Below are 21882 nucleotides of genomic sequence, written 5' to 3'. Positions count from 1 at the left end.
AGTTACAGTAAACAGTAACAGTTTAATGAAGAATTGTCAATGACTTAGCTATTCTCAACAATACAACCATCAAGGACAATCCCAAAGGACTAATAATGAAGTATACTTTCCACCTCCAGAGAAAGAACTGATACTGATTGGATATAGACTGAAGCATGTAGTTTTCTTTCATTTTTTTTCCTTTTTCATTTTCTTCCATTTTTTTCTTTCATTTGAGTCTTCTTGTACAAAATTACTAATATGGAAATATTTTACAGAATTGCACATGTATAGCCTATATCTGATTGCTTACCATCTAAGGAAGGGAGGGAGGATGGAATAGAATTTCAAACTCAAAACTTTAAATAAAAAAGCCTAGCAAACCTTATAAAAAAAAATGAAATTGTTTTCTTTTTAGGTTTAATTAAAAAAAATAGTATGTTTATGTAATCATTTTTCAGTGTGTCTTCATTGCCTAACTATGTATCTTTTTATGTCCAAGAGACCATATACAGTTTGTGATCTCTCTGTATTTGTGAGGACATTCCATATTTTGATCATTGTGGCATATTAAAAATTAGAAACACAGTTTTTAAAACTCATTTTTAATACTTGTTATATTCATACAGTTAAGAAGTAAAACTATCTTTTTTGTTGTTTTGTTGTTTAGTCATTTTTAGTCATTCAACTCTTCATGACCCCATTTGGGGTTTTCTTGGCAAAGATGCTGGAGTAGTTTGCTATTTCCTTCTCCAGCTCATTTTACAGATGAGGAAACTTTGAGATAAACATGGTGAAGTGACTTGCCCAGGGTCACATAGCTAGTTAGTATCTGAGGCCATATTTGAACTCAGGGAGATGAGTCTTCCAGACTCCAGGCCCAGGACTCCATCCATTGTGCTACCTAGCTGCCTCAGAACTATCTTTAGCCACTTTTGTATAGCAGATAGATAAAATATTATCTGGTGGATTTGAGTTTGAGATCCATAATAATGCAATTGATCCAAAATAGTTCACTTGTTCATGCTATTTTGATGTTGAATCAGATTGATTACATTACATTGATTCAATTACATTGAATGCTTATGTAAAACCACATCTGCTCAAAATTATTTTGTTCTATATAAACATAGGCTTTTATCCTTGAGGCTTCTGTGGAAGGCATCTTGTTGTGTAAGAGGCAGAGTAGCCAGAAAGACCCTGTAGAACTGGGAGTCAGATCAGGGTTTTTAGTGCTAAGTCAGCCACTTACAGTGACCCTCTATTCAATTTCACATACATTTATTAATTTTCTATTATGTTTAAAGCATTGTGGTAATTGCTTGGAATATAAAGATAAGAACCAAGTACCTGCTCTAAGGAGCTTTTATATTTTGCCAGGTGGCTACAATATTGTAGGAAAGTAAGCAGTATATAAAAAGTGATAAAAAATAAGACGGTGATCCCCTTCAATAGAAGGGTGTCTTCAGGAGCTTCTTGTAGCAGGTTGAACTTGAGTTGTGTTTTAAAGGGAGATTAGGATTCTGTGATTCTGGTACGAAGGGAATGTGTTCTAGATGTGAAAGAACACTTGTACTAAGGCAGAAAGTCAAGGGGTGGAGTATTACGTACAGGGACTACCTTTTTGGCCAGCCTGAGGAACAGAGAACAACTGAAAGAAAGGAATATAAAATAAGAATTGAAAGTAGATGGGAACTAGATTGTGGATGGCTTTAAATGTCAAGCTGAGAAGTGAGAGGTGAAATTTAATGCAAAGTCTTCCAATTGGATTTAAAAAATCATTTGCAGAAATAGAGGCTTGGGAAAGCATAACTAAACAGTTTGTATAAAAATATTTGATATTTTGTTGTAATAGCTACTGTAGATGGAAAAAGATTATCTCACAAAGAGATCCAAGTAGTGGAAGAAGTTCATCGTTGGCTGCTTAAAAAATTAAGGCCTGGTGGTTTTAGGCTTTTAGATTTAGAGCTGGAGGAATCTTAGAGACCCTCTGGTCCATCTCCTTAATTTTATTTATTTTAAAAATGTTTTATTGATTGAAGAATGACACTGCTGTTGACACTATCAGTCTTTTGTCTGCCTGTCTACCACCCTTATAAAGAAGTGGCACAGTTAATCCTAAAAAGCTGGCCAAGTGTCTTTGACAGTATATGCCTCGTTCTGCACCTGTTATCCAGTGCCTCTTTGTGAAGAGAAGGGAGCTATATTTTATCATCAAGATTATTTATTGCATTTATGTGAACTCTGTCTTTTAGTGTTGATTTTCTTTATAATATTGTATATATTCATTATATACATTGTTCTACTGTTTTCATTGTATATATTGTACTGTTTATTCTGTTTACTTCACTCTGAGTCTTCCCTAGTCTCTGAATTCTTCATGTTTGTTATGGCAATAATTATTCATTCCATTTGTATCCCAGTTTGTTAAACCACTTCTAGTATTTTATTCCCCAGAAAGTTCTGTTTGAATGTTTTAGTATCTTTGAAACCTTTTCCCTTGTTTTTGACCACCTTAAGGTATATGCCCTGTAGTGGTATTGTCATGAACACTTAACTTTTCTGGCATAGTTCTACATTGGCCTTAGAATGCCAGTCCCCTAATTTGGAAATGAGAAAAAATAAGGCCAAGAAAGATAGGTGACCTGACAAAGGTCAAAAAGATACTAAATGATAGGGCTAGATACTTGGTTGCCAAATTCAGTCATCTTTTCACTGTGGACAGCAAACTCCATATGAGCCAATGGTGTGAATTGTCGTAATGATAAAAACTCGGTGCTTTCTTAAACTTGAACAAGGAAATTGATAGTTCTGTTGAAATTGGCCACTAATCATTGAGACTTTTTGCTAGGTTTTGGGGACAAGAAGATGAAAAACAGTGTAGATCCTGCCCTCCGGGAGCTTATCATCTGATCACATTTCCCCTACAGCTGAGGTACAGAAGACACCCAACAGACCTAACAGTGTGAAATTTCTTGACCAGGTATTTTTTATGTGGCGGTATGGCTTGCTATTTCAAATACTGTATTTGGTGTTAGGAATACCTGAGTTCCTCTGACCTGTTCTAGCTCTGTAACCATGGACAAGTCACTGCCCAGAGTACTGCTCTAAGACACGTTAATGTACAGTTGGTGAAATTAAGAATTGGTCCAGCTATTCTGGAAAGCAATTTGGAACTATGCTTCCAAGGGTCACTAAACTGTGCTTAGTATACACCCTTTGACCCAACAATACTTTTACTGAGTCTCTATTACAAAAGGAATAGCCTGTACTCAGAGGAATAAGACTCATAGATACAAAAATATTTATAGGAGATCCCTTTGTAGTGGCAAATTACTGGAAACTAAAAGAGTACTCATCCATTTTGAAATGGGTCTAAGAAAGGGATGGGTTCAAAGAAACCTGGGAAGACTTCTATGAACTGATAATAGTGAAGTGATCGGAACTAGGAGAATCCTTTGTACTATAATAGCAGCATTGTTACGACACACAACTTTGAAAGTTGTGATTAATGAGCAGCCCTATTTCTAAAAGCTTAATAACTATCTTTCTCACCTCCTGACAGAGGCAATGGATTAAAGATGCAGAATGATACATACATTTCTGGACGTGGACAATCTGGAGATTTGTTTTTCTTGAATTTGCATGTTTGTGGGTTTTGTTTTTCTTTTTAATTTGGGGGGAGGGGATAAGAAAAAAGAATGCTTGTCAATTGAAAAATAAAATATTGAATTGTAGTTGGTGAAGAAGTTTTAAAATCATGAAGTTTCCTGTACTGTGGACAAAAAAAGTGATTTGTTTTATATTTATTATCTCAGAAAAGTTTCTGGGTTTAGCATCTTTCTCCCTTATATTTATATTTATATAAATTCATATAATATATTTATATTCCAACCTAATTGATTGCTTTCATATATTTAAAAAAAAACCCTATGCTTACTATAAATTGGTGTTTGTCTTAAGGGCACTTATTTAATTGTTTTTGATAACCCTTACCATCTCTTAGTAATTCTGTTGGAATCTTCACTTTGTATCTTTCTGCTTCAAAGTTGTCTATGACCAAGTGCCATGTTCTAGGTGTGATCTCACTAGTTGCATGAAAAGAAACTATCCTTTCCCAGTTAGTGTTCACTTATATAGAACTCAAAATAGCACCAGCCTTTTTTTTTTGTCATATCCCATTACACATCTAGTTTACAGTCCATTTTTACTTCTGATCTCTTTGGCACTTGGTACTTTCCAGGGTTGCTCTTCATTTCAACTGAGTTTGGAATTATTTTCCAATAGAAGTTTTTTATTTTCTAACAAGTGGCAGCAGTACATTTTGGCTTTGCTTTTAGGTTTCAGTCCATTTTACTATCTGTCCTCATTTTATTTTTTAAGCCCCTTTGCAGTTTCTAGTGAATATTTAAAATCTTAATTGTCATTCAGAAAGATGCTAAGTTGAAAATAGATCAAATGGTTCCAGAAATTTGCTACTTAAAATTGGGCCATTAGCTGCTTGTTATTATTTATGGTTTTGAAATAAGAGAATCAAGGTGAATCAGTCTGTATGCTGAGTCAGAATACAGTTAGATTGCTTTGTATGATGACTTCTGTTCCATTATTGGGCACAGATTGACATTCTTTGCATGGTACTAAACTGAATAATTATAGTTTTCCATTTGAAATCTCTCCATTATTTCTGATCTCTGTTCCTTTGAGTACATATTACTTGGTGATGGTGTACTATTTCCTTCAAAAATCCTCATTTTCAAGTCTTGCATTTACTTTTTCTGATACCAGAAAGGTATTTTCCTTAAGAGGTCTAATTCTTTCCTTGTTTCTCATTCTTTTTTTCTTTCTACTTTTTTTTTTGGTTTCTCTATCTACTGACAATATTTTTATTTGTTTTTATCCTGTATTTAAACACTGAGAAAAAAATTAGCATTTCTACATCACAACAGAAGAGGAAAAAAAAGATATATATGAATCCATGAATCTTGATTATACACAACCAGCTTTTAAAAGATATATAACTTTTACTATGTTATTTTCAAAGTTGTCTTCATTTGTCTATTTCCTTCTAAATTTACTTTGGTTCTTTTCTGTGCATTTTCTTTTAAATTCTTGGATAACTCTCTTTTGTCAACATTATCACTAGTGTTCTCCTTTTCCCAAATCCATCCAAGACATCAAAAAAAGAGAAGCAAAACCCTTGCAGCATGTACACACAGTCAAGCAAAAACAACCCACAAATTGCCCATTTCTAAAAATGCATGTATCTTCTTGCATTTGAGTCCATTACCTCTTCCCCTGGAGGTGGGAGGGAGCTTGCTAATAGCACTCTGTTAATAGTCATCACATGGATCTCAATTCTTAAGTCTTCACAAAATTTCTTTTAAACAATCTATAAATTGTTCTTTTTGGTCGCTTTACTCTGCATTAGTTAACACCTCTCCCTTCTGCCCCCCATATTGAAAAAGATAATAAAAAAGGAAAGTTAACAAAATTTGGAAGGACTTAAGGAAAACAGGTACATTAATGTATGGATTGGTGGAGCTATAAATTCCAGAACGGTATAAGCATTATGGAAAGCAATTTGGAATTATGCCACCAAAGTCACTAAACTTCGTGCACCTTTTGAGCCAATGATATTTCAATGAACCTGTTACCCCTAAGATCAAAAGAAAGAGGTAGAAAACCCATAGGTACAAAAATATTTATTGCAGCTTCTTTTGCACAGGCAAGGAGCTGGAAACTAACATAATCAATTGGGGAAGGGAATGGCTGAACAAATTATTTGTTAAATATGATTTGTGATTAATGACATATTGACCTCAAGCAACTTTCTGGACTTCAACTCTCTCTCTCTTTTTTTCTTAATTGAAGTTTCTGTTTTTTACATCATCATAGTTATTCCCATTATCTTTCCTTCTCCCAGAGGACCATCTCAAATAACATAATATTTTTTAAAGAGGAAAAAAACCAGCACATTTGCTTGATATAATTGAAAAAGGTCTGAAAACATGTGCAGTGTGACACACCTGTGAACCTCCCACCTTCAGGAAAATTTGGGTTCGGAATGTCTTTTCATAGCTCTTCATTTGGGTCTTTTATAATTTTGTTATATTCACGTTGGATTTTTTGGTGTCTGGTTGTACTTTACCTTGTTGTATTGTGTTCTTGGTTTTGTTAGCATATAACTGCAAAATATGTTCTGATTTTTATTTATTTTGCTTTTGTTGGGATTTCACCTTGCTCATTTGCTTTTTTACTGATTTGATTTTCTGTTCTCTTCTTTTTAATCAGATTTACCAAAGGTTTATCAATTTTATTAGCATTTTCAAAGAACCAGCTTTTAGTTTTCTTTCTTTTCTGTTTTCCTTTTTAGTAATTTATTTCTCCTATTATCATCTTTTTTGTGCCTATTTTAGGTTTTTTTATTTGTTAACACTCTCATATTTAAAAATACATATTTCGTTCATTAGTCTTCTCTTTTTCTACTTTGTTAACATGTTTGTGGAAATATGATTTCCTCCCCTAAGGACTGCTTTAACTACACCCCAAAACTTTGATATATTGTATCTTCATTATTAATTTCTTTTACATAATCATTAATGATTTCTTTGATTTGTTATTTATCTCAGTCATTTAGTATTTCATTGTTAAATCTTCATTTGGGTCTGTGTGTTTTGTTTGTGGTCCTTGAACCAATGACTTTTTAATTGGATCATGGTTTATGCAGTAATTTGTTTCAGAGTTGCATTCTTAAATTAAACCACACTCTATCTTGGTGTTTACAGCCTTTGGTTTTTTTTTCCCCCTTGCCATGAGCAATGATTTCTTTCAATTGGTATTTCATTTTCTGTGTTAACTGTCCACTAGCATAGGTCTTTGCCCTGAGACTTTTGCAGGGACAGAGTTGGTTCCAAGGGGATGTGGAGCTCTTTCCCTCCAGCTTAGTGGAGCATTTCACAGGCCTTTTCTCGAGCAGCCCTTTCCCCCCAGTGTCCTGGTCCGGCTTCTTCACTTCCTCACTTCTCTAGTCTGTCACTTGCAGTGTGCTTAGGTTGATTTCTGTACTTTTGTTCTCCAAAGTTTTGAGAGGAGGGAGTGGGGGGTGTGGGGTTGAGTTCTATTTCAAGCTGAGACATATGTTCTAAGCCCTTTTTCCCTCTGATCTTTGGTTCTCCTGCAGAGATCTTTTGCAGGACAAAATGCTGCTGTTGTTACACTTTCTGTCGCAGGTGGATTAACACACACTAGTAAGAGGGGAACAGGAAGTCCAGGGTGTGGGTTGAGTTTTATTGAAAGCTTGTGTATCGAGTCCTTGGGCTGGCAGCCTGTAGAGTGGGGAAGGGGATGGTGAGTGAGCTCAGGGTGGGCATCAATTCATGGGTTTCTTTGGGAGGAGAGAGCAGCACATAATTTCTCTTTTGGAGAGGCTGGAGAAGTCAAGGGTTAACAGAAAATGTCTAGTCTAGAAGCTTGTTGGTCACATGACCCAGGAGCCTTGGAGCTTGGTTTTCTCCTCTGTAAAAGAGTGAGTCAGACTAATTTCTCTCTCAGGTCCCTTCCACATCTAACGTTTAAGATGATATTTTACTTCATCCTTTTGATAATTTTCTGAAGAATGGCTGCAAGCTCTCAACATTTACTAACTCATTAGTTCTTACAAAGTGTTTTGCAAATATGTACTGTGTATCTGTTCTAGTAGTAGTACAAAAGAAACTGTTTCCTCATTGTTTTACTTCTACTCAACTAGAAGCTTATGGGTAGCATTTATTAAACACTCAGATGTTGTATTTGGGTAAAAACTGTAGTTTACTGTAACTTACCCCATTCCTTCAGAACCAACAATATGATTCCTACAAATAGCTAGTTGGAAAAATGGGAAAAACTATCCCCAAGAGGTGAAAAGTGTTGAGAAAGCAAGTGGCTGTTAATACCCTTATTCATTATGCATTTATTCTAATGCTTTCATACCAGGCACTGTTTGAAGGCAAGGTAAATGGAAGAGAGGGAAGTAAGAAAGAAAAGGGCTCTTCCAGGGGCTTTGTGTTATTGGAGAGATAAAGACTCAAGTGGTATTTGTGACATATTATGAGAGGGACTTGGGAGACTTTGCTGAGAAGGTAGAGACTATAAGCTAGAAATAGTATATTGTAAACAGGTGTACCTGACATGACAGTTCATAGTTGTAAAATGGTAAAATATGAAATTACTATTCTTACAAAATAATTTGCCATAAAGTTACTTCAAATTCTGAATTCTCTTGGTGCATAGAAAATATGATCTGTTATGAAAATTAGAAACAGTCTTAGGGTGTCCTGAAAGTCTTAAATTTGTAAGACGCCCATAATTTATCATGTAATATAAAGTAAGATTTCCCTTTATATTTCTTCCTTTATTTCAGACATTTTAGACATAAATTTTTTTGTGCAAGATGGTAATGTAGTCTAAATGGCTTTGGGAGAAGTTTTTATTCTCTGAGAGGTGGCTTAGGGTACTGGAAAATTTAGTGTTTTAATTAAGTACTTGAAATGTATTGGATTTTCAAGGACAAAGATTTCAGGATAGCCTGTTTTCTAGGTCAGCTTTTGAGATGTTCATTATGGACTTGAGTATACTGTGGATATTCTTGTTTCCATCTGGTGTCTGAAGTCTTTGTATTATTATTTTTTTCTTCCAGTTTGAGGTGAGATGCTAGGAGTGAAAATGTTTGAACAGATGCCTGAATTGTACACATAGCGGTTTATGGATCCTTAGAGTACACCTTGCCTTTTAAATGTATGGTGATCAAATCTACAGTGCTACTGGGTAGTATTTTAAAATCGTGGCAGTTTGTTAGTGGAAATAAAAGAAAATCAGGTAGTTTATGTTAGAAAAGAGGATTATCAATTTTACTGCTGAATCCACAAGCTAATAGGATATAAGTGGTGAAGAAAAACAAAGTAAGCCTACTAATTGGACACAGCCTCAAGTCTCTCCCCTCTCCAATCCATATTCCAGTGAGTCAGCTAGCTGTAATTTGTTAAACTTATACTCTGTGCTGGTCACCACACTAAATGTGAGAGCTAAAAAGAAAGGTAAAAAAATAAACAGTCCTCGGTCTTAAAAATCTAACAATTACTTGACACTCCATATCTCATTGTTATGCTTTTGCGTTGGCTAAACCTCATACTTGGAATGCATTTCCACCTCACCTCTACTACCTCTCAGAATCATCCCATACATTTATTTTGCATTTACCTTATTATGTACATGTTGTTTTCCCTGGCAGAATATAAGTTCCTTGAAGCGTTAGGATTGTTTTACCTAGCATAAACTAGGAATGTAATAAATATTTTGTTGATTGATTTCCACTAATGCATGATTTCCTCATTTCCTTGAGATTTGCATTGGTGGAAGGAATAACCATACTGATAGAACAATTTTTTAAATACTGAAGAAATATTTTCTAGTAGTATTCCACTATAAGTAAGCAGCTTAGTTGTGTGCAGTTTACTGTACAAGATAGCTCCATTTTGTTCAATTCCAGAACCTTATTAAGGCATTTTTGATCAATTGACTCTTAAGTTTTGGTGAAATTTAAGATCTTCACTTGTTGAATGTTTGTCCACAGCTGTAGTTGTCATCTTTGTAGCCAGTGGGTAAAACATTAATTGTCCCCCAGGGTAAGGTGTACCCCAGTCTAAAGGAAAGGTTAGAAAGTACTAAGATAGAAACTAACCTTAATCTATGTACCCCATGAATGAATAAGCTCTCTTTGGGAAAGTTTACTTAAAGAGTTAACTCTTTCTGTTGTGTAATTTAGCGTTGGTTTAAGATCTTTCCTCTGTTTGTCCTGTTTTCTTTGTCCTCAGAAAACAAATTTAAATATCAGTGAAAAAATCTTCCTTAAATTTGGAAATTGATAAGTCAGCATATTGAACAGAGGAAGAGTAGTGTCTTGAACAAACAGTCAAAAGTGATTTGCTTGGAGTCTAGAAAAAGATATATTGAAGAGTATGAGTTTGTCAGTGTCTCTGCAGTATTTTAGAAGGAAGAAAGAGAAATACTTTGACCAATAGACATGAAACAAATGATTAATGAGACAGGAAGAGTTTTCATTTATAATGAAATCAACTTTGAAAAATAAAATGAGCTACAGATTTTGGGAGAAGATCAGGATTTCCTATCTTCTGATAGTGAAGTTAGGATTAACAATCTCTAGTTATGGGCAATTCTTATTGTTCATTTGTTTCAGTCTTGTCCGACTCTTGGTGACCCTATTTCGAGTTTTCTTGGCAGAAATACTACAGTGGTTTGCCCTTTCTTCATTTTATAGATGAGGAAACTGAAGCAGACAAGGTTGAATGACTTGCCCAGAGTCACACAGCCAGTATGTATTTGAGGTTGGATTTGAACTCAGGTCTTCCTGACTCTAGCTGCCCTAGTTATAGGCAATAACATCTTCCCCAAAAGTCAGGAGTTTCCACAGGATTTTAGTTACTGTGAAATTGAGTGCCTTAAAGACACTTGCCATGCAACTTGAGTTCAGTCTGAAATTGAAAGCAAACTTTTATCATTTGTAAACTTAAGTAATTGGAAAAGGAGATACGTGAATATTACATTCACATAAGATAGCAAAAATCCATTTTTATAGAAATTAATGATTCCTTATTCTTTGTGGTTTTAAAAACCATCAAAATGAGTTCCTATTCTCTTAATCATAGAAGAAGATACATTAAAGTTAGGCAGCGCAAGGATTTTTGTTGCCTGTGAAAGCCGTTTAAACCCATAAGATATATAAGAAATGGTTATATAGGTCTTTCTATCTAACCTTGAAATTATTATGGTTTACTATTTATATTTAAATAAATGAAAATATGCACTAATTTTTTATGTGTGGGCATTCCGTCACTCATGGAAGTGTTGAAACTACCCTCCTTCTCTGCCGTTCCTCTACTGTCTGCTTTCTTCCAGTGCCTTCGTTCCAAACAACTATTTTAATACCTGCTGTGCTTCTGATTTTTCTTTTGTATGAAGGGATTTTTATCTGCTACTAATATCAAAAGATAGAAGAAACCTTTACCACTGAAAAAATAATTTTTTAGGCTCTGTATCTCAACCGAGAGTTGCTACTGAAGCATCTTTAGATGTTTAGAAGTTTTATGGTTATCATAGTTACACAAATTCCATGGTGCAGGTCCCTCTTTTTAACTAGAGCCTTCTGTTTATTGGGTTTTTAGTTTGATTTTGACTGCTTAATTATTGAATTTTAGAGTAATAAGGTTTTTGAGTAGGGGTGTTTTTTTTTTTTTTTAGTTTTTTCCCTTCAATGTGATTGAAACCTTTCCAGTCAGTGAGTATACTATTATTAAACACCTATTATTTGCCAGGCATTGTACTAAATACAGGGGATTAAAAAAAAGAGGCAAAAGAGAATCCTTGCCCTCAAAGAATTTACAATCTAATGGAGAAAACAAGCAAACAAATATGTACAAACAAGCTGCATATAGGATAAATAGAGAATAATAAAATTTAAAAATAATTTAAAATACATTTTTTCAAAATTTCCAGTTTCTTTCATTTTGACCAGCTTTTCCTACTTTCCTTCTTACGTAGAACAGGTGGCAGACCTTAGATCCTTATAGATCTTTGGCCTTAAGAATAGTATATACATTCACACATAGAAGTTTATAAAATGAGGTTATTAGAGCAGGTAATCTTCCAAATATTTACACTCAACTGAGTGTAAATCAAAAACTCTGGCATTTTCCTTATTAGTGATATTATTTCCTTAAACAACAGGGAGGTTTTGCCTAGAAGTCCATCTATTTCTTAAAATTTTGTTATATTGAAAAATTTCCCCTAGTTTTGTGATTTTGAAATATTTTTTCATTGCAATTTGATTTGACAAATATTTCCCAACGAACACTCAAACAAAACCCCAAATAAAGTACGTACGTTGAAAACACCTTATTGGTTACCAAAAAGGAGAGATGCACTCAGTAACTGGATGATACTGAATGATTGTGTTTGATCAAAATTTTGTTGCTTCTTAATGTTGATTTTATGTTTGGGTAGTCTCTTATTTTGGTTCCACTTTCCTCACTGTTACTTCATACACATCTTCTCATGTTTCTTTGAATTTTTCAGAATTATAATTTCTTTTGGCATAATACTATTCCATTACATTCATATGACACATCTTGTTTAGCCATTCCCCATTTGTTGGGGGTATATTTTGTTGGGGGTATATTTTGTTCCTAGCCTTTTCTTATCTCAAATCATACTACTATGAATGTGTTTTTTATATATTGGCTTCTTTTTAATTTAAAATATTTCAGTTTAATAAAAATATATCTTTTCTCTCTCACTTCTTCCTCCCTAGTTGAAGAATAGACAAATCTTACACACACACACACACACACACACCACACACAAATTTAAGCAAAACAAAATACATTTTTTCATCGACATATTTAAAAAAAATATGTGTCTTAATCTTCACCCTGAGTTCATCACTCTCTGTTAAGAGTTGGGAAGCTTGTCATGGGCCTAATCATTAAACATTTATTAAATGCTTACTATGTGCCGGGCACTGTGCTAAGTGTACAAATGCAAAAAAAGAAAACAGTCTCTGACCTTAAGGAGCTTAAAATCTAATGGGGGGGGAAGACAACACACAAAAGGAAACACCGTGGGGAGACACAAAATAGTGCAGCAAGGTAGAAAATGAGATGTCCTTTTTGGGCTATAATTTCAGTAATGAAATGATGAGAAATTTTAGAATGTCAACTACACATAAACATAATCATGTCAAGCAGAAAAAGTAATTCCCTGATGCTTGATGTGGTCTGGGGCTGTTAAAATCAATTTCAATAAGGATAGAAACAAATAATAAGCAATATTTATGAATAGCATTGGGGGAAGGGAGATGGAAAATATCAGTTTTGTTCAACAAGTGGTTTATACCAGAACAGCCCTTGAAAGATTATTTTGAATTATTTTTTGGGCTTTGAAACTGAGTAACTCATGAAATGGCTTTTCAGTCTGTTCCTGCCAGTTATTCAATCTAGCAGTCTATCAGGAAAAGATTTATGTTTTGTTTTTACTCTCTTCTCATTGTATTTACTGACTTTGACCCTTCAAGAGGAGGAACTAGGTAGCAGTAATCAAATAATTCTTGTTTTAGTGTGGCGTACTTTATTTATAAATGTAAATGTGTAGGTATGACTCTCTTAGTAATACAATATTTTTTCAACCAAAAAGATATTCTTATTTTGGTATGGAAATCAATCTAAGTTTATTCCTATCTGGTTTAGTTTTTGCATTATTCGAAGATGGTATAAATTTATCACAGCTTTCCCTTTTTGCCAACTTTAAAGGGTGTATTTATGTATGTGTGTGTGCTTTAAAGTTACTTTAGTTTACTAATAACCCTTCAGAAGAATTGTATTTTGTGAATACTTTAGTTTAAAGTATTATAAAAAAGATTGATCACTATACTAATTTCAGACAGTTGTGGACTTCCATTTGAGCAGTCCTTAGGATACTGAAAAGAGAATTTTAAGCATCAGTTTTTAAGTCACATATCTTAGTGTACTATGTTCAGTAAAGATAATTTTCCTCCCATAATAGTAATAATAATTATTGTTATTAATCACAGAATGTTAAGATGCTTCAGTATGATCATTTAGTGTACTGACTCACATGTATATCATAAACCCTGCCCCAAAACAACAAAAAACCTAATCCTGATTTGTGAAATTGATGGTGCTAGATTGATAAAGATGATAGAAGATGGGAATTGGCAGTATTAGAGGGACTATGGGAAGACAAGCACACCAATGCACTATTGAAGGAAATGAGAATTGGTTCAGCCATTCTGTAAAGCAATTTGAAGTTATGCTTAAAATGACTAAAATGTCTATACTATCTGATCCACAGATCTCCCCATTAGCCCTTTTCCAAGGAAGTCAAGGACAGAAAGAAAGTCCCATATACAACAAAACATTCATTGTAGCACTTTCTGTGAAACTAGATGCCTGTCAGCTGGAAAATGACTAAACTGTGATAGGTGAATATGATGGAATTATTGTACTAAAAGAAGTGATGAATATGATGAACATAGAAAGTTACACAAACTAATGCAGAGTGAATTAGCCAGAAGTAGGAAAAGAGTATGCACAGATGATAACAATATGGTAAATATAGGAACAAAAAAATGAGTACTATGAAATTATAGTGACTGAGCTTGTCCCAGAGAAGAAATAAGAAAACACACCTTCCTTCCTTCTTTTCAGAAGTAGGGGAATATGGGTGAGGAACATTGCTTATACTGTCAGAGTTGGTTAATGTGTTGGTTTTCCTATGCTGATTTTCCCCCCTTATTGTTTCTTACAAGAGATAACTCTTTGAGTAGGAGAGAGGGGTAAGGAATACATTCAGAAATGAAGATACTGTAACAGCAAATATGAATAAAAATTTTAAATGAAAAACTTGCAGCTTGGTTCATTCTTTCCATAAAAAAAGAATATTTCAGCCCTTTCACAATTGACATCCATAATTGGTCATAAAAGTCATAATTGGAAAACAGTTGATTAAAATTAATTGCCATAGTACAATATGATTGTCACAGTTCATTAGCTCTGATTTATAATAGTGTTGTTTCCACAGATTTGTAAGCTGTAATGTCAGGGTAAATTAATTGTCTTCATATTTCTTTTGAATCTAAACTCATTTGATCTTCTAACAGACTCCTTCCTCCTTCAGCTTTATATGGTTACTTAATTTTAGAAGCTATTTATTTGGGATACCTTTAGCTCTATTGCTGTTCATTTAAATCCTCACATCTTCCTGAGTCAAGCAACATAATAAGGTGGATGAGAACGTATCTGTGGTGAATGGGATTTTATTTTTTATACTGGCAATTCCTCTTGTAGAAATCCCAGCAAAAACAACTTTAAATCATTATTTTTATATTTCCAGTTAATTACTAAGTTCTGTTGCTTCTTGTAATAACTCTCAATTCAGTACTTTTCTTATCTATTCCCACTGTCCTCACCCTAGAAAAACGGAGAGGTATATTGCCTGCATATCCATGCAGTGCCCTCCCTGCCTGAGATCTTTTTATCTAATTAGCTAGCTCACATATACTATTAAGCCAGTAAATCTTAACCACCTGCCTTTTACTACCATTAGTTCACTGCCACCAGTTATTATGCCAGCTGTATCGGATGCAATAAATAAATGCAAAAGTGTATGTGACTTGCACACATAAAAATTTCTGATAGCCTCTTCTACTAATAGCAGAAGTTAACATGCTCTGGCATAGAGTAGTGCAACAATGAATGAGGAATCCTGGGATTTAGTCCTAGCTCTGCCACATACTCATTTTTCTGGGCCTTACTTCTCTCATTTGTAAGATCGGGAGTTGGAGTAAGGGATCTCAGGGTCAGCTCTAATTCTATGATTTATGATTCTGCTTTAGGTTATTTTCACATCTCTTTCCAACAGTTGCTTTGTCTTCTGACATAGTCTTCATGCCTCTAGGCTCTTTTCAACTCTAATCTATCCTATACATCTCTACTGGATTCTCTTTTTTTTTTTTTTTGAGCGAGGCAGTTGCGGTTAAGTGACTTGCCCAGGGTTACACAGGTAGTAAGTATCAAGTGTCTGAGGCCAAATTTGAACTCAGGTCTTCTGACTGCAAGGCTGGAACTCTACCCACTGCGCCACTTAGTTGACCCCCCAGATTCTTTTAATAACATACCTTTTATTGAATCATTACCTACCAAAAATGTTTTAATATATCCCCATTACCTACAGAATAAAATCCAAACTTTGTAGCCTGACATTTCGTGAACCCCTCTACAATTTGGCCTCATCTACTACTGTTCCTTTTGAAACTCCATTCCCTCCCCAGTCCTCTCTCTGCTCTAGCCATAAGCGCTGTGGTCACTTGCCATCCTCATCACAAGAAGGTTTCTTGAGAATCTCAAACCTCCTTTAAGATGTTCTTCAACTTAACAGTTAGAAGAGAAAAGAGGAAACTCATTGCATTCATAATGATCAAAAGGACATGGGCACTCAAAGAAAAGTAATCCATTAGAAATTTTGCTGACTGGGAATTAAGAAACTAGTATAGAGTTTGGGGGATATGAAATCAAAGTTCATGAAAATAATTTTGTACTCCCTTAAAGAAAATTTGAAAAGTCAGTTTAAATTTCTAAAGTATAACATGAAAAATGATAAATGGGGAGGGGGAGCCCTTGCTATCAAGCTTTGAAGATTTGTGAAGGGGGGAAATAAATGGCCCACAAATAATACTGAACTTACCACGTTGGGCTTGTACCTTTCTGTTTTGAAAACTTTCTTTAATGGTGAACCTATTTATACTGTAGTCAGAGAGTTTAATTTAGTTAATGGTGATTTTTTTTTTAAGAATCTCATCTTTGGTTGATATTTTTTAATAATCTTAGCTGTGGTTGACATAGGTTTAAGAATATCAGTTATTGTTAAAGGGTGCTTTTTTTCTCAGTTTTATCTGCAGTAGACTTTTTGCCCTTAAAAAGTCAAACTAACATTTGTTTGAAATAAACAAATCACCTCATTAGAGGTGCATGTGCCATTTCAGTGAGCTGGAAATGAGCCAGTTCCATATGCTGTGGTGAAAAATTTTAATGTACAAGGTATGAAATAGTTCATTTAATGCTGCAAAGAAATTCAGACTAAATTAGTCAAAATAATCCTGTTACTGGCTTTTTTTTTTTTTTCGGTCCCTTGCCCCAGGCTCTTAAGTAAGGACTTCTAAAATAAATCTGACTTCATACTCTTATCTGGATATGTGCTAGTGGATAGATGGAAAGGGATATTTGTTGCAAAGAGTGTTCCAAAATTATTGAGGTGCAAAAAAAAAAAAAGTTGATCTTTAATGTTTTTTTAAAAAATGGTAAATTTCCCTTTTTCATTAAGCTTTCATTTCTGTTTCTTTAAATCTCTTTTCCTGAGGTGATCATTAAAAGTTTAGGGAAAATAACTAAGAAAATGTACTGAGAGAAAAAGAAAGGAGGAGACAGACAAGGATAAATTACATTACAGGAAAAGGGACAAAAACCTATTATAGCAGACTGAAAGAAGGGAGGGAGATGAGCATTGTTTGAACCTTATTATCATCAGATTTGTCTCAAGAAGGGAATAACATAATCAGTTAGCTATAGAAATCTAACTTGCCCTATAAGGCAGTAGGGGGGAAAAGGCGAAAGAAAAGGGAGAGGGGATAGAAGGGAGGGAAGAAGTAGGGTTAAGGGGAAGAAAAGGGAGGGAGCTAATAAAAGGGAGGTGAGACTGAGGGAGGAAGTGGTCAAAAGCAAAACACTAGTGAGGAGGGGAAAGGAGAAAGAAAAGCATAAACGGGGGAAAAAGGATGGAGAGAAAGACACAGATAGTAATCATAACTGTGAATGTGATACATGAATGTAATAGAATACTATTGTGCTACAAGAAATGATGAACTGGCAAACTTCAGAAAAACCTGGAAAGACTTGTATGATCCGATGCTGAGTGAAGTGAGCAGAACCAGGAGAACATTGTCCACAATAACAGCCACATTGTATGATGACTAATATTGATAGACTTAACCCTTCTCAGCAATACAAGGATCTAAGACATCTCCAAAGGCCTCATGATGGAAAGTGCTATCCACTTCCAAAGAAAGAACTATGGAGTTTGAATGCAGATCAAAGAATACTACTTGCTATTTTTTTTCTTCTGTTGTGTCTTGTTTCCTCTTTCTGGTGGTTCCTCCTATTGGTCTAATTCTTACTTACAACATCACTAATGTGAAAATATGTATATGTATAGCTTATATCAGATTGCGTGCTGTCTTGGGGAGGGAGATGTGGAGGGAAGGGGAGAAAAATTTAAAACTCAAGTTTATGGAAGTGATTTTTGATAAATCAAAATAAATAAAAAAAAAGTTTAGGGAAAGGATGAGCCTACATTTAGTATCTTTGATGTTTTCCTGTGACTCTGGCTAACCTATAGAATGTTTTGAGAGGGCTTTCTCCCAAAACTCCGTCAACTAAAATTCCCACTATTAGTCTCTAGATTAAAATTAACAAATATTATATTACTTGAAGAGTGGCTAAGTGGTCCTCTCCTGTTAGTATGAAGTTCATAAGTATAGCTCATTAACATTTTAGATCTTGAAGTTATAATACTAAAACTGTCAAATTTTGATACCTTCCCAGCACTTAATATATATGAGGTACTGTGCTAACTGCATTACAGTTATCTCTTTTGACCCTCCCTCCAACCACAACCTTTTGATGTAGGTACCGTGAGGTAGATGCTAGATTTATTCATGTTCTACAGCTGAGTAAACTGAGACAGACAGAGATTAAGTGACTTGCTCAAGGTTACCCTAGCGCTCAGAGGTGTCTGATGCTGGATTTAAACTCAGGTCTTCCTGATCTCCTCTTCTAGCGCTCCAGCTAGCGTGCCACCTAGCTGCCTCAGTAAAGGGTAAAGGGGACATGACAAATCATGGGAAAGCAGGTATTGAGTGTTTAACTATGGGAAGAGAAGCCAAAGACATTTTGGGAGGTATAAAAATAGGCTGTTACCATTTTCATATATAAGAAAATGTGGTTGTATTGGTCAAATAATCTTCTATTACTCAACCTCCTAACCCAATATATTTAATTCTGTGTGTGGCAGAACTGTATGCGCAAGGGGATAATATCTAAGAGTTTGAGTCTTCATTTCAGTCAATTCCTCCTTGAATATGTAGAGTAGGCATGTCACTGCGATATTGTGGGTGACTTGCTTTGCTTTACTTGCTTAAGTTTAAGGACAGAAGTCCTGACATGAATCAGAGTTGTAACGAGCTGTTTTGGCAACAAAAATGATGACCTAAAATCAGTTTTTAAAGAAATGCACTTGTAGGGGAAGAGGAAACAAGGACACAAGGTTCTTTTGGGGAGAGGGGACAAAACCTGCGAGAATGCTGTGATGCTATAAACTCTCTGAATAATTGCCAACTTCAGAACTTCAGAAGATATCATACACATGCAAGTTTAGATTATGTCGCTGAAGATGCCTTTCTTTGCCATTGCTCCTGTCCCCTTCCACCTGTCTCCATCAGGCTCATCCCTTCCCCGTTCTTACCTGTCTCTACTTTATCCTTCCGTTGTGCCCGCTGAAGTCCTCATTCTGAACTTAACAAATTTCCCTTGGTAGTAGAGTGTGCTCTCTCCTGAGAAATACTTTATGTTTAAAATTTTTTTTCTTTTTGGATATATATGCTGTTGCCTCCAGGGGAATGTATACCCCACGAGGGAAGAAACATTCTCATTTTTGTCTTTGTATTTCTAGCACCCAGCATAATGTCTGGCACAGTGTAAGTGTTCGATAAATCTTTATTGAATTGAATTGACAATGTTATTTCATGGTTTCCAGATGTATGACATCACTGGAAGAACATTCTTATTAAAAAGATGGACTTTTGTTCCAGGTGAAAGCTAAGGGTCATTAAAAGAGCTTGTAATTTTCTAAAAGCAATTTGGTGCTCTTTCTCCTCTTGTTCAATTTTGAGCCCACCTTGCCAATTTGTAGCTTCTGTTGGAGATTTATTTGCTGATGAGCTTTATATTATATTATGTAAATATATACGGATGTATGTATATTGTGTACATATGTATGCGTATATATTATATTGTATATCTATGAAAGTATGTGTATTTAATACACATTTGTGACTCCTTGTATATATGCTTATATACATACACATGGAGATATATATGTGTCTATATCTGGGTCTGTATCTGTATAGCTCTATTTCTTTCTATATCTCTACCTAACTTCATAGCATATCTTGAACAATGATCATTCTTCATTCACTTTGTTTTTCTTGTTCAGTCAACTCCAGTGGTTTTCTGTTGCCTCTAGGATCAAATAGAAAATCTTCTCTTGGTTTGTAAAGCACTCCAAAACTTGGTCCTTTCCTTACTTTTCCAGGCTTCCCCCCATCCCTTTCCAATTTTCTTATACCTTACATCTTCCCCAGGTATTCTATAACCCAGTGACACAGGCCTCCTTGTCATTCCATGAACAAGGCACTTCTGACTCCCAAGTGTTTTCACTGACTGTCCCCCATGCCTAATATTCTCTTTTTCCCTATCTCCTCGTCCTTGCTTCCTTCAGTCTCGGCTGAAGTCTCACTTTCTACAGGAAACCTTTCCTGAACTGCCTTAAAGCTAATGCCTTCCCTCTGTTGATTGTTTCCATTTTATCTTGTACGTAGCCTGATGGTACACAGTTGTTTGCGTGTGTCTCCTCCTTGAGACTATGAGCCCTGGAAGAGCAGGAATTGTATTTTTTGCATTTATTTGTATCACTAGTGCTTAATACGGTGACCTGCAGATAGTAGGTACTTAATAAATGCTAATTGACTGACTGAATAATTAGGCCATAAGTAGAATGATGATGCCACAGTGATTAAGAGTCAATTACATGGTACAGTACAGTGGGCAGCTAGTTGGTGCAGTGGATAGAGTGCTGGGCTTGGAGTCGGGAAGATTCATTTTCTTTGGTTCAAATCCTGCCTTAGACACTAACTAGATGCGTGGCCCTAGGCAAGTCACTTAATCCTATTCGTCTCAGTTTCCTCATCTGTAAAATAAGCTAGAAAAAGAAATGGCAAAACCCTGCAGTATTGCTGCCAAGAAAACCTTAAATGGTGTCACAAAGAGTCAGTTATGACTGAACAGTAACAGAGGATTGTGAGAAGCATTGACTGAATGACAAACATAGCACAGCATGTATGACTTGGAGTAAGGAAGACCCTCGTTTGAATGTCTGCCTCAGACGGAGTAAGGAAGACCCTCGTTTGAATGTCTGCCTCAGACACTAGTGTGACCCTGGACAAGTCACTTGTATCTTCTGTGTTTTAGTTTCCTCATCTTTAAGATGGGCACCTACTTCCCATGGAGGTGAGGAGATTTTAAAACATTTGATTAGTTAACATATATAAAGCACTTTGCAAACCTTATAGCCCTGTATAAATACTGTTGTTTTGCTGTTATTAATATTTTATGGCTTGTGGCCATGCTGGTAAAATCAATACATTGATATAATAATAATAATAGGTAACATTTATATAGGACCTGTTATAGGCTAGGCACTTTGTAAATACTATCTCATTTGATCCTCATAACAATCCTGGGAGGTAGGTGCCCCAAATCATGCTGTAACTTATTGGCAGGATTGGGACCAGAATTTTTCTACTATGCCATGCTGCCTTTCAAGGAACAAATTTTGTTAGCTGCTATATTAAACTGTTTGTGGGGTTTGGAGATGGAAATTCTCTAATGGACTTAAATTTTTCACTTGGATTTGAATGAAGATAAAAATACTGACAACAAATTATGTCTCAATTCATAGGACTCTTATAATTATGTACTTTCTATTCATACCATCTTCTCTTTTATAAGATTCATATAACATTTCTGGTGATTTTTCATGACTTCTCTTGGAAATATTAATAGTAGTTCTGTTATGTAATAAATACTAAACATTGATACTTTTCCTTAACCCTCAATATTAGCATTGAAAGCAAACATGAAGTCACAATCCTAGGAGGACTCAATGAATTTGTAGTGAAGTTTTATGGACCACAAGGAAGTAAGTATATGTCTTTTCTCAATATAATCCTGCTTTATACTAATTGACTTTTAGATAAAGCAAAAGCAAAGAAAATATTGGACAGATGGCACCTATGATAATTGGGAACCAGTTTAAAGTGAATTACAGGGCCATTGTGGAATCTTAATGCCATGTTTATATACTCTTTTGTTCCATGACAATATATTATTTGTAAATTCAGGTTTTTCATTCTATAATAGATCATTGGTGAATTCAAGTTTTATT

At 35.0% G+C, this 21882-nt stretch overlaps 1 protein-coding gene across 2 annotated transcripts in view; it reads left to right on the top strand.

Moving 5' to 3' along the window:
• UBE2H (ubiquitin conjugating enzyme E2 H) overlaps positions 1-21882 on the top strand; it is a 152710-nt gene that overhangs the window by 59277 nt on the left and 71551 nt on the right. For both annotated transcript variants that reach the window (XM_027840130.1, XM_027840131.1), the window contains exon 2: positions 21560-21636. In XM_027840130.1, the coding sequence (XP_027695931.1) occupies positions 21560-21636 (77 nt within the window). The remainder of the gene's footprint in view (positions 1-21559; positions 21637-21882) is intronic.

Source organism: Vombatus ursinus, unplaced genomic scaffold, assembly GCF_900497805.2.
Source record: "Vombatus ursinus unplaced genomic scaffold, bare-nosed wombat genome assembly UNPS02014839.1, whole genome shotgun sequence".
NCBI classification, from domain to species: Eukaryota; Metazoa; Chordata; class Mammalia; order Diprotodontia; family Vombatidae; genus Vombatus; species Vombatus ursinus.
This window is presented reverse-complemented; position numbering and strand designations above follow the sequence as displayed.